General features: G+C 31.4%; 1 protein-coding gene across 9 annotated transcripts in view; it reads left to right on the top strand.

The window, feature by feature from the left end:
• The window catches only part of LOC118192271 (atrial natriuretic peptide-converting enzyme-like), a 1,449,396-nt gene that overhangs the window by 1,374,132 nt on the left and 60,390 nt on the right, over positions 1-14,874 (top strand). For all 9 annotated transcript variants that reach the window (XM_085809975.1, XM_085809976.1, XM_085809972.1 and 6 more), the window contains one exon: positions 3,358-3,450. In XM_085809975.1, the coding sequence (XP_085666101.1) occupies positions 3,358-3,450 (93 nt within the window). The remainder of the gene's footprint in view (positions 1-3,357; positions 3,451-14,874) is intronic.

Raw genomic sequence — 14,874 nt, 5'->3', positions numbered from 1 at the left:
TTTTTCCCTAAATTCTGCAGCCTAGTACGGCCATGCGAGCTCTGACGCCGGTTCTGGCTTTATGTGAATAACAAATCAGTTATTCTTAATTCAAATAGCACTAAATATAATCTTTTGGCCTATGAGCATCATTAACAAAATCAATTTTAGCATATGGAAAGAATTTTTTGTTAAATCGTTCCTCGTCAACATTTTAGCGCATTTAACTTATATCTGTAATCGGATGATACTCTTTGTTATTCAATTACTATTAAAAAAAATTATTTAGGCATTGCTGCGTGAGTCATCAGTCAAGTTGTCATGTTTTGATAAACAAGCTGTGATGAAAGCAAAATATAATAAATAATGATTCGCCAGGTCTTCGTCAAGGGTATAAAATACTAGTTGGTGTAAAATCAACGATGTTTCTATGTATAATGTTTTTTGATTTGAGATATATGCCAAGCAGATACACAGCTACGAAGTCAAATTATTGATCACACAAATTTATGCTAAAATGATTATTTCTTCAATAATGAGGTATTATATCAAAGAATCTCTAAGGATCTATCTTTTATCTAAGAATCTCTAATTAAGTTTTGAAAATCTTAACCACTTTAGAACTGCTTGTCTATATGTAGCCCATTAACTAAAACTTGGAAGTTATTAGCTTTTTTTATTTTCTTCATTATCACCATTAATATATTTAAAATGAGCTTTTCTGTAAACGAAGCTAATAAATTGTTTTCGCTCCTTGGTGTTTGTCTTTCATTTTTATATCTTTTACATTGTTGTACGTACTATATATTTCAAAGTATTCAAAAGAATATTATTATAAAGTATTACCGAATTTTTCCATTTCAAAAAATTTATTTTAGTATGCAAGTAATAAAGCACACTCTCTTTGCCTAAATCTTTAATATCTTTAATGCATGAAATAAATTAAGTCCCTTTCAAACACATAATAGCTTTTTTGGTAGATATCTTAAAGTTAATACTTATATTTAACCAAATTCAAATGTTGTTCCTTTTCCAATATTAAATCTGAATAAGATGAAATTAATCATTGTATAATTAATATAAATGAATGAATGAAATAATTTATGTAAATGAATGTAAAGAAGATAAAGTGGAATTTTCTTACCCTCTGAATAACAATTTTCTTAGAAGCATAATCGGCAGAAAAAAAATTATTCTTTACATTCGTTAATTTTTTAGATGCAAATCTCTTTCAAATGTAAGTAATCAGCTTTACTTTAGGATAATGAAGGTCAACTAATGTAGTGATTTTGAGTCCTGATTCAGGCCTAGCTCAGTTCGAAAAGCGTCCAAAAGGGAAGCTTAATTATAAGCCATGTGAAAACAAAATTACAATGCACCAATCGGAATACCTTCTATTTTCCTTAGGCACATGATGTACAGTAATAGCATTAATTTTGCGTATTTCGTACGTGTATTACTATGGCTTGATAATACTAACAACTGGCTGTTGGAGAATTTTGCTACTGTTGTAATTATACTAACAAGGAGCCATCTTCGATTTTGGTACTAATTTTTCTATTTTTGCCACCATAAGCAGCTTTTCTATTAAGGTAAAACAAATATACATTCTTCTGTTTGTTGTTACGGAATTTTTTTAAAGACATCCTGTAGAATCTAGATTCCCCCTACGACCGGAGGACTACTTAGGAAATATATTTCAAGAGCCTTTACGTATTTCATTGTTATCTTGTGCAAAAGTGTTTTTAAACTAATTTATCCAAGAACTTTCATTTTCCTTTTTCAAATAAATGTATTAGGTAATATTTTGGAATTCTCTCATGCGAAGTATCAAAACAATAAACAAAATGGTGTTTAATGCCATGATGCACAATAAAATCTACTCTAAATACTTTCACTTTTAGTTTAAAATTAGTCATTTCATTTTCCTGAATCAAACAAAACTATATTAATCTAGGTACAGACATATGCATGTTTTATCTTCTAAACACAGGACATAAAAAATACATTGGGATATAGCAGTGTACTCGCATGTCCTTTCTTTTATGATTTTCATACTAGTATTTTTCTTTCTTAAACTTTCATTGTAACAGCTGTTGTGGGTTCAATATAACTCAACTATATCAATAAGGTGTTACTTCTCTTCTGTGAAGGGAATTATGACCTCCAGAATATCACCATTACAGGCAGGTACAGAATTAAAACACTTTTAAGTTTACCTCGCACCTTGTGAGTTCTTAATTAAGATACATAAACACAAATTTACAAACAACTTGAACCTGGTTTAAAACAAATCTTTCTTTCACAAAGGATATAATTGCAATAAATTAAATCTAATTTGACTAGAGACTGCAAGCTTACTTTGACAGAGATAAAATTTCAAACACGCGCTTGGCCAAAACAGGATCTAACTTCAATCAAAGTTTATTTCCAAAAAGACTAGCATTGGCGTCGCCTACAGTCTATTTAATTCAGCAGGTAGGGCAGCGGAACGCAGGCCAAACTCTCACACACCTTTTCTTTAATGTCTGATCTTTATAGTAAAACTGTCTAATCTACATAATTTCCGGAATGAGAGAACCTCGTGGCAAAACGGCCGAAAAGAAAGAAATAAATTAAATAGCATTTCGTTAATAAAATTTAAAATGTTTTAATGCCATAATATTAACATAAGTACCACAACGTTATTATAAGAATGCAATTTCTAATACATAAAAGTGCACAAAATGTATGTTGATAAACTACTTAGGTTAGAGGTAAGGCTTTCAATCAATACTAGCTTGTTTGTATTCATGTTTCTGTAGCTGAAATTTTTACGTGAATTTTAGAAAGTACAGAAGCTATAAAACTTTAGCCCATACATCAACTGGAAAAGTTATTACTATTTATATAAAAATATGAATGGCTGACGATAGAAATCTAATTGTTCATCAGATAAACATGATTTTTAGCCATCCATCACGAGTGCAGAGCATTCGGTTTCGACAATTCACTTTTCAAGCAATAATCTGTTACTAAAGCATGTTTTATCTGCGGATAAAACTTTGCTGAGTTAGCCTAGGTTACCTAAACATGGCAAAGCACACGACGGGCTATCTGCCAAAGAGGAGGGATGGCTTTGTTGGGGATTTTTCTATATGAAACTGACTTGTTTTCACATTATGCATGTGGAAAACTGGCCATGCAAGCAGTCGGTCGACTGGGATCCAACTCAGGTGGAGCTCCTAGCATTTAGTGGCCTTAACCACTCGGCCACTGCTGGAGTGTAAGTTTTGCTAAGGAATATATTACGTGTATCATTTATAACAATAAAAATGTGTAGTTTATTAACTTATTTTTTCTTTATTTGTTTTTAAGAACTTTTAATTTTTATTTCAGGGTGTTCCAACGAGTTAAAAGCACGTGGAATGTCTGACAGGCTTTGTGACGGCGTTGTGGACTGCAAAGATTCTTCAGATGAGAACGATTGTGGTAAGTAGAATTTTGGAAAAAAAATCTAGCATGACGATGATATCGAAATAAAGAGAATTTCTCACTTTATGGTCTTTCTTAGAACATTTATTAATACTTTTGTTTTGTCTAACTATGCGATACTAAATGCACTTAGTTTCACTTTTTCCTTTCTTAGTAAGATACGTATTTGAACGTAGTTTATGTTTCCGCAACATTATTTTTCACAAAATTTTTGATAACTTTTTTATTAAAAAAAAGTATAGAAAAATTTTCAATAAATTGGAAGATTGCATTAAATTGTACTTTCTTGGTGAGATAATTATCTTTCTTGGTGACATGAATGTAGCTTACTTTTCTGCAACTTTGTTTCATTAATTTTGGGATAGCTTTTCTTTTTCTCAGTAAATAAAAAATATGTTATTTTTCCCACAAATTAGAAGGTAGAACTTAATTTTTTAATAAACGTTCTTTCTAAAAATGTATATCTGAAAGTAGCTTACTTTTCTCTAACTCTTTTTCAATAAATTTGCGATAACACATTTTTCAGTAAATAAAAAGCATATAATTTTTTTTCAATAAATTAGAATATTGCGTGTAATTTGCCTCCTTTGTAAGATGCCTATATGAAAGTAACTTATAATTCACCATTTCTTTCTATACTGACGTTTTTCTTTAAAATATGTCTAGTTCCTATATGTCCAGACAGGGATACTGAAAAAATTTAATCAGAAGTAATACATTATACTATCCTGGGAAAATACAGAAATTGAATTAAAAGTACCCTCAAATTTCTAACAATGTGTAATGCAAATTGCTAAAGTTTTTTCCTAAACAATATTGAAGATGTTTTAAATAAATTATAATTTAAAAAGATTTTAATAATTGAAAATTCAAACATTATTAACTTTATAACTTTTCATAATTTAATTATTCATATTTTAAGGCTCCAAATCGAGCTTTCAAGAGTTGGTATTTTAAAACATTAAAATTTGAACAATTAAAGAGTGCTGAATTCACATTTCGTTCCACTTGATCCTTGAGCAAAATTCTGTTTCTGTACTCTATTTACACCCAATCTCAAAATGTCAAGCGTGACGTGAAATTCAATCTGAACAGCAAAAACAAAATTTTACAAAATATGATAAAAATTAAAATTGCAAAAAAGATACCAATTATGTCTTAGTCGTGACCGAGATGTTTTCGAGAGATGTAGCTCGCTTACAAATAGGATGCGTAAGAATCTGTAAAACTATAAATAGCTGGATAATAACCACATAACTTTATTTCTTGACGAATAATTTTTTAAGAGACCACTTCTTGGCTTGCACAACACTATAGGTGCAATAAGCACCCCACAATTTTATATGCAACTAATTCACAATGCGAGACATTAGATGCTACAGCGAAACTATTAACTACGCACTAGCTAATCTAGAGAGCGTGAAAAAAAAAAACGAAAGCGCACTTCAATAGGTTAGTTATAAGGATTCTTCGAATCGATAGAGGAAGTACCCAAATTAGAAAGAGGACGTAAGGGACTATTACTAATTTAAATTATAATTAATATTTATAAATTTTTACCTTACATATGCTTTCTCTCCCTATATATATATAACAACTAAGCTAAATAAAATAACTAATTATATATATATATTGTCCTTGTTGTGATTTACCTCACGTGTCTGACAGTAACATCAGAACAAGGCCACGAAATTCATCGTGGCGCAGAGTGCAAGACTGCGCCTGTTGTTGGCAAGAGCCTTGAGCACCATATAGGTGACAGTACGACTTTGCTCAGTTCCGCCCCCATTTTTGATGGAGAGCACCTCGGGAGGAGAGTCTCCCACCACTCCTACCATCAACCTCTCGATCTCGAGAGGATTTTAGGCTCGCCGCATATTTAGAGTGCTCCCATGCCGCATTACACACTGTACATTTACAAACATCTATGTCTTCTCCGAAATTCGAACCCAGGCTCTTTAGTACCGCAGTCAGCTTCGCTAACTACTATCCCGATTGAGAATACTTCTAAGTTAATCTGACAGATTTACAAAAATTTGGAAAATGAGGGATACTGAATCGGCACAGGAGAATTTCTTAAAGAAGCCAGAATTATGTAATTTGGGGAAAATAGATGACGTGGCCTTAATGCGGTATGGTCATAAAAGGAATAAATGATAGATACGAAAACAAAATTATTTTGTACCAATGTAAAAACTTATTTGAATTTAAAGAAAAACGGCAAATTGTGGAAAAAGTATTGGAAATAATGAAATGCGATTTTGTAAAATGTAAAGGTACTCTCCATAGAATGGAAACGAAACATGACTTTAATGATAGAGCTAACTCAAAGAATGAAAACTCGAATAAAAATAAAGTATGATAATAAATCTGCGAAGGTGAAATGTAATAGTTCTGAAAATCGTAACAGTAAAATTTGTTTTAATTGTGGCTTCAAAAATCATATTTCTGAAACTTTTATCCATAAAGATAAGGGAATTAAATGTTTTAAATGTGAAGCTTTTGGTCACAAAACTTTCGGAATGCCCTAAAACAAATGCGAAACCAGAAACAGCCACTTTGAACGTTGATGTTGTATCGAAATTAAACAAAATGTTAGTGAATGGTAATTAACAGTAAAATCATTAACAGACACAGGAAATCAAGCAACATTACTTAGAAAATTTGTTTTTGATAAATTAAATGTTGAGGAATTACGTCGTTTGAGTTCTTCTTTGGTGGGACTTGGAAAATACCGTGTGGAATTATTAGGCTGTTTTAAAGAAAGTATTCAAACTGAAGATTTTAAGTGTAATGCTAACATCAAGTGGAAAATATTGTATGTCTTGTGTCGTCATCATAGGACTCAATGCATTAATGCAGGGTGAATTCCTAATAAATGAAAATGGAATTACAGTTTAAAATAAATCTCAGTGCTTAGAAAAAATAAGTACTTTCTTTATTCTTCCAATTGATTTAACTTAAGACGAAACTGAATTAAATACTGAACGTGATGTTTTCAACATTTTCAAACATAAGGTGCAGCAATTAGTTTCGAGTTATGTACCGCGTAAAACTGAAACAACAAATATAAAAATGAACATTTCGGTAAAAACATAATGAAGCTACATTTAATCAGCTCGTAAGTTGCTATTTTCAGGAAAAAAATTGTCGAATTCCATGTAGCTGAGTGGTTAGCACAAGGAATAGTAGAACCTAGATTAAATAAAATAATTGTAAAGGACAGATTTCCACTTCCATTAATTGAAGATATTCTAGATCGGTTACAGGGATCACATATGTTTATTGATCTTAAAAACGGGTTTTTCAATGTTGATTTAAACAGCGATAGTAAGAATTAAATTTCATTTGTAGCACACGAAGGGCAATTTCACTTTCTCAAGGCTCCTTTTGGGCTATTGTAATTCTCCGGCTATATTTCAGAAGTACAATAACACCATTTTTCGACCTTTAATTAATGACGGTATTGTTTTGCCGTATATGGATGATGTAATAATCTTGTCTTCCTCCATCTAAGAAGCAGTCGAACGGTTTAAACGGGCTTGCTAGTGAATATGAACTTGAGATTACTTTTAAGAAATCTCATTTTTTGAAGAAGCTAATGGAATTCTTGTGTCATGTTATAAAAGTAGATAAACTGTTTAAATGTTTTCATCTACTTTAAGAACGAAAGTGGTTCTGAATTTCCCAGAATCGACTAATTTAAAACAAATTCATAGTTTTGTTGGACTCAACGCATATCTCAGAGAGTTTATTCCAAAATATTCCGTTATTGCTAAATCCTTGTGTGATCTCTTGAAAAAAGTTTTAAGTTTGACATGGGGGATGATTTTAATGCGGCTCAAACTGGACTCTTTTTATGGCTACCAAACCTTTAACTTTGTAAAGTCTTTGTTCTCATCTTCTTAAATTATGTTTTCTTGTTTTCTTCTTGAATTTTAAATATCTGTTCCTTCGCATGCTTTCTAAGTTCATCACTTTCAGTTTCAAAATTTGTTTGAATTTCAGCTTCGATCATTTCAGTCAGCTTGTCAGTACCTTTAGCATTCATCTTTGTAACAAAGAGCAGTTCAAAGGGTGTGGTTTTTATACTTGTCTGAAATGTCCAATTAATAGCCTGCTGCGATTCATTTGTATGCTTGTACTATTGGGCCGGGTTTTCTGACGACAACTTGAAAGAGTTGGTATGATAGTCTGACTGATACTTTCGAATTGTCCGTTGGCCCTCGGTAGGCCAGTATTTATTAAATGATGTTTAATGTTCTCTTTAAACAGTAATTGACAACTTCGTTAGAGGTAAATGCTATACTTCCTTTGAAGATTATTTGAGAAAGACTACCAAATACAGCTTTTCGTATTTCCAACTTCGTTATAACTTCAGCAGATGTTGTAGACGTCGTAAGATAAATGCATACAAATTTAATAAATGTACCATTGATTACTAAGATGTACTTATAATCTTTATGTGTATTCTTCAAAGGTCCAATTTGATTTCAATAATGCGTTTTTAGTGGAAAATCTTCTTTTTATGCAATGATAATTGAAGACCTTCTTTCTTTTCCTTTTACAATTCAAAAGAATAAAATGAAAGCAATTTGCTATGATATTTTCTATTTTCTGTCTAAGTTTAGAGATGAAATAATTCTCTTGAATGCTTTTCTGAGTATAGTTGACTTCTAAATATGCTTTCTTGAGGATACTTCTAATCCTTTCTGTTTGCATACTTTCAGGCAAAATCACTAATTTTCTTTCCCCATCAACAAATTAAAAACAAAGTATCTTGAACCATACAGGATAACTAAAGTTAAAGGAGGAAACGCATACCACGTATTCAATGAAGGAAGTCACGAAGGTCTCAACTGTACGAAGAAATGCGCTCAATTTCTAAAATCCTTGAATAATTGCTAAGACGAATACAGAGAAAAGAAGTTTGAAGTAAATTAAAGAAGAAAAAGATATAAATTGTACATTTTCTGTATGAGAATGAAAACTACAATATATACATATAATGACACAAAAAAGACGCCTAAAGACGAAGAAAAGAAAAGTTCAAGAAAAAAGAGAGCGAAGAAAGTTAAAGAATTAACCACATCTTTTCTACGATTAAAGAAGTTAACTACTACTTCTATGGCAAATGAAGCTTGAAAACGATGTTTGCTCATTTTGTCATTCTTGAACTGAAACACGGTCAAGAACTCTTAAAACTTATAACGTTTATTTTTAGACACTTTAATATCTTTTCTGTTTTGCTTTTTTTTTAATTAGCAGTGTCACCTGGAAGACCAGACGAATATAGGACGGCCGAAGCATTGCGATGCCAGCGTCGAACGCCAGATGGCACTGGTTTGCACCTGGTGAGATGGTCTCTCTGATGGATTCAGTTGTACTTTAAAAGATGAGAAATGATACGAATATGAGAAGCAGAATTTTTATCAGAAAAATTGTTCTTTTTCGTTTTAGCGTAATTTGGAAATAATATAACGTTTAGCTAATAGTTTGCCAATAAACAGCAACAGCGTATTTTTTTAAAGAATGACTGCTTGAAATTGGCAACTACGAAAATTCAGAATTCTAAAAAAAAATTAAGACATGAACTGTATTTCAAAAACTTGTATAATAAAAGAACCAGCGAAGTCGTCAGCGAAGTTTGCTACACGAATGGTTGATTTTGAATTATATTTCTGATGACGCCGATGAGCTTTATTTAGACTTAGATGATGACGATTATAATGACAAAACCATAAAGACACATTAAATTAAAAGATAATGTATTGCGTGCAAGTCTACAGAAATCTCATTTTATTGTAAAAATTGAACTTCCGTATTTATTATGAAGAGTGTGTATGTGTGAATGTAATTAAAAGGTGGCCTAAATCAAAATCTAGCAGCCCCATAGATTTAACTTCTACCGCCTACATAGACATCTATATAGTATATATGGTTACCTTGTTCGGCACAGACTAAATTCAGATACATCATAACGTCTTGTCAGTTTTGCTAATATAACTAAGCTAAACGTTAGAAGACTGTTTAGAAAATCATCCCTAAGTTTTGAAGTACGACAAGATCAGAAGAAAGATGTAAAGAACGTTTTATGGACTCACAGATGGCACCAACTCGTGCTTAAAAGAACCAACACTTTTACCTAACTCAAAAGGTAATGACTATCTTAAAATTGAATAAAATTAAATTTAATATAACCACTTCACAGGTTAAATACCACACAGGCTACCTCCGACTCGAAAGTCGGCGTAATAAAGCCTAATGGCAAGAAGCGCTCAATGCAACAGAAAACTAATCAAAGATAGCAATGTGGCCTTCAGGCAGGCAGAAAACGCTCTGAATTCACTTTCCTAAACCTTCTCTTAAATACTAACTTCTTTCTACCTCACTTGAATATACGCGTGCTGGACCATTTGCATTCTGGCAAGGAAGTGAGTTGAAGCAAGAGCGATAGGAAAGCTACTTCAAAATAAAATGACTGTTAAGTAAATTAAATAAATCCCAACAACACATAATAATACTACTAAACATTTTTAAAACTAAATTTTTACTGTAAATGAAAATAGAAATCCCTAGATCGTTTAAAAAATGATTTGAGCTTTTGCGAATAAAAGGTCTTTCGTAAATTTCACTATCGCAGGGATACAGTTCATATATGTAGCATGTTATATCATCTAACCCTCACCAAGTTTTTCCTTATTCTCATGACATTCGTGAATTTAGTTTTCTTTATTTTAGAATTAATATTCAGTGCGTCGTGATTGATTTTCAAAGTAAACTTAGAATAATATTTTCCAAATACTTTTGTTGAATATTTATTACTCTACTCATAACTTTTTTCTCGGCCGCCATATGAATCGAAGAACCCTTTGAAAATGATTAATTAATTAGACTTTCTTTTCGTTCCTCGCGAGACTTCTATCCTCATAACTTGAAGCCCGATACGACGATGATCAAGAAAGGTAGCTAAATATTTAAATTGTTTTCTGTAAACTCAATATTTTAAAGGCTGCAAGAATTGATCAATTTCCGTCAAAGCTCCGATATATGGAAATTAGGCTGTATAATTAATGAGTGTCTAATTACAATACTGTCAAAAACCTGACGTCAGCTGGAAAAGCAGGAAAGTTTAGCGCTTGCTTTGAGCTGTATAACTCCGGTTGACATTCAATTAAAACCTACCAAAGGAACATATTAATAAATCATTCTGCTTAAGATGAATGAATTTCTTTTCTTTTCTCACCGATAGAACAAAGTTTTGGCAGGTCAATCTGAACTCAATTTCCTAGACTGGATGGTTTGAAGTTACCTTTTACTCTTTGATGTTTTACTCAATTCCATTTGGCTTTCGATTTATACACATGTCATTCTAACAATGTTACAAAATGTTCAAAATTTTGTTACAATAGCATGTCAATTCTGTGTTCTTTGCATTTATATTTTGTTTTTTATGTTTGTACTTATGTGTACAGTGTGTCATACTGTGTTTCACCCTAAATAAATTAATTCAGCTTTATTCAGCATTTTTATGAAATTAGTGAATTTGAGCCCGCAAAAATAATTTTGACTATCATAATATAATGCAATACTTAAATTCTTTTTGTACTTGACATCTAATACATTTTTACACATGATATCTAAATTGTTCAATTAATTTTCCAAGTAAATGTGAGCGGTTAGCAATTTAATTTGAATGAAGCGAATTTTAACTGGCGACAAAGTTCTGGCTTCTCTAAGTTTTACTATCAAACATTTTTTAAGTTTTTATCAGTAAATAAATTCAATAACATTTTCAATATATTCCAGAGACGCGGATTAATAGAAGCTATGACAAGGTTGGAGTAATTTTGATGTTTCAGTATACAGAATGTTCATTTATAACCTAAAAAAAGCTGTAGTCATAAAATCAAAACCTTTACATCAGTATGTTTTTTATATTCAAGAGCAGCCAATCGTGCCCAGAAATTCGTTTATTTTATTTTTATGCACACATCTTAAAGCAGATACGGCAAACTACGGCCCGTGGGCCAACTCCGGCCCGCGGATAGTATTTTAATTTGCCGGTCCGGAGCAAATTAAAAGAAATATATATTTATATATTATATATCCATCTCCTTTTCTACTTTGTTTAAATATTATTTTTTCCTTCCTTTTTTTCAAAGAACTGATGATCTTACTTTCTCTATTTTTGTCCAACAAAACATAAATTGGCGTAAATAGCAAGCACAGAACAGCTTTCAATCGGTAAAATGTTAGCAGCTGAAGTTCTTTGTTAGTTATAGCTGTAGATTGGCGCCAGCAAGCCTTATCTCTTTCTCGGGGAGCAGACATATGGGAATCCAATTATAGGTAAATTAGACCTCTTAGAAAAAACTTAATTTAATTATCTTAACTTAAAACTTAATAAAACTTAATCTGTTTTCTGGGCAGCTAGCTAGTCTCATTTCCCGAAGTTAAATTCAATACCCTCAGTAAATGAAGATAAGCTTCAGAATTATGAAGATGGCTAGAAAAAACTGTATTTTGAGTTCGAACGAAGATTTCGGTGCCATTCAAACAGAATTGGATTTTTTTACCATGCATTTCAATGTAAATTGTGAAGCAATGACGTCAGATTTGCAGCTTGAATTAATTGAGTTGCAATCTAACAATCATCTCAAGCAGTTGTTTCTAAATATGCCAAAGTTAGAGTTTTACAAATCATTATCGAAGGTAAGTTTTCCAAATTTAATATCTCACTCCCAGAAAATCAGTGCTATGTTTGCTTCATCTCAGATATGTGAGCAAATGTTTTCAACCATAAACCTTAGAAAGAACTATTTCAGAAGTAGACTGACAGATGAGCATATTTAGCCTCTTTTCTTAGAATCAGCACATCTCACTTCGAACCTCAATATAAGCAACTTTTAAAAATGAAATCGCAGTTTCATTTATCTCATTAACATAGTAAAATTGTAATATTTGTATATTGTTTTTAAAATCTTAAAAAAATTTATCTTGGCCCGCCAAACTTTTTTTTCTATTTTTGGCCCGCAACCGAAACTGTTTGTCTATCCCTGTCTTAAAGTAATAACTTTTTTATTTTAGTGCTTATCATTTAATTAAATCCACTTCCTGAATCATTACTGGACATGTACATTACAACATTACAACAATGTTCATTACACTGCTATATAGACTTATATAAAATAGCTGACACTTATATAAACTATTTTATATAAGTGACATTACACTTATATAAAATAGCTGAAATATAGAATGAGTTATGTAATAATAAATATAAGACTAGTTCATTTTTACATGTTCAGTGTTATAGTAAAAGAAAAGTAAAGACTTTGATAGCTGACATTACCTCTTGGTTCTCTTAAACTTTTTATTCCGTGCTGCTTGCGTGAGAGTGCCTTATACTTTAAATCAGTTTTGTTTTAAATTTGATAGTTTCCAATTAAATTGTAGTAAAAGGAGATGGTAATCGTGCATGGTTAAATTCAATTTGACTTAGTCTAAACACTAGTCTAATCTTCCTAAACTGCCTGACGAATTATTGTTCTGTCTTTACCTTCAAACCTAGAATGATAAAGTAATAGCAGCAAACCAAAATCCAATTTAAAGTATTTATTTTCCGCTTCAACTCTAAGTAAAGGGAAAACAAAAGCGTTAACAAAATTACCTTCTGTTTCTAATGGCTGAGCACAAAACAAACATTCAAATTATTTACGACCCGGGGTTTAAATTTATATCCTATCAACCTTTCTCAGCTACCTCGAGACTACGACTACTAATGGAATTTCAATCAAAAACAAACTCATCAGTTTGTCGCATAGTACTAAATGCAGTCGACAACAAAGAAGTTTTCCATCGGAAGCTGAGATTACTAACTCTTTCTCTCCTAAACTCGTTCGTTATTTTATCGTTATTTAAACTTACTTCATTTACATTTTCTGGTAAAGTAGATGAAACAGCAAAACTAAATAAAAGATTCGATATAAGAAATAGCGAATTAATTAAAATAAACTTTACAATCCAATGGGAAAGTTTATCTAATAAGCTGAAGCTATATCCCACTGAAACATTCAGAAATTAATTCTTTTTAAGAAATCAGAATTAGGAATCTAACTGGATTTCAGTCTCTTAAAAAAAAACTGAGAATGGTGGAATTAAAACGATTTCCTTCGCTTTCTCCTTTACTCTCTTCAAGAAATCCTTTGTTTAATGAACTTTTATGGAGGTAAAATATCATTTTTCAGACGTACAAAGCCATTTAGAATTTGTTTCGATGTCAGGAATTTGAAGAAATCTGCAATGCTTTCGCCGGGATTCAAATTCCGAACCTCCCGTCAAGCGTGATTCCAGCTACACAAGCATGCGAAAAGGAGAGAGAAATTACCTTATGTACTCCTTCTTTCAAAGGACAACTGGGAATGAGGGGACTTAATTGCCAAATCCCAGTGGTGAATCGTCAATCCTTTCAGTTTGGGCACAACTTGCAGAGGCTTTTAGAATTTTTTTTTCGAAATCAGAAAACTGAAGAAATGTGCAATGCCCTCGCCGAAATCTAAATTCGTACTTCCCGAATACGTATCCAGCCAGCTTCCAGCTACACCACGAAGGCATGCGGAAAGGAGGGAGAAAATATCTTATACAGTAATTCTTACTTTGAATTGTTACATCTACTATTTTAGTATTTTTCTGAGAATATATGTAATTTTATTTTTCTTTAAATCACAATGATTTCTCTTTTTGTTTCATATCTTTTGTGATTTAATGTTTTCTCCAACCTCTTCTTGTAATTCCGTTTGACTGTATATACTTATTTAAAATATATATATAGAATTACGTGAATTTATAATAAAACGAAATGGAATTCCTTGTAATAAAATTGTTTAAGAGGAATAATTTTTACTCGATAATGCATGTTTATATTTACAGTTAAACTGCGATCTGAGAAAATAAATCTGCTTATTTATATCAAATTCTCTTTCTGTACCTATTTACTTCACCTTTATTGTTAATTTACGTTTCCCTGTTTTTTATTTTTTTCCCTTTACTTGGCTGAGTATTTAAAAGAACTTCGAAGAGGATTATAATATTTATGCAATTTATTAAACTTAAAAGTTAAATTTTTTGTTAAAATAAAACAATTTTTGGTTCATTAATTTTTAACTTTCTTACACTTTATTGAAAGATCTTAGAAAGTCTAAATTTTCTTTGCAGAAAGTCTAAATTTTAGAAAGTCTAAATTTTCTTGCGTTTTTTTCCCATATGACCACACTCCAACGATGTTCTTTTATTCTGTTTTTCTTCAAAGCTTTTACTTTTTCTATGACGTCTTCATTCTGTAATCTTTTGCATTTATATATGTTGGCCCCCCGTGAGATTTTACGCATCTTCTAAAAAGTACTTTTTCCTTCTACTTCA

The sequence above is a fragment of the Stegodyphus dumicola genome, chromosome X2 (assembly GCF_044657685.1).
Source record: "Stegodyphus dumicola isolate Sdum_Otavi_A_Nest chromosome X2, ASM4465768v1".
Taxonomy (NCBI): Eukaryota; Metazoa; Arthropoda; class Arachnida; order Araneae; family Eresidae; genus Stegodyphus; species Stegodyphus dumicola.
This window is presented reverse-complemented; position numbering and strand designations above follow the sequence as displayed.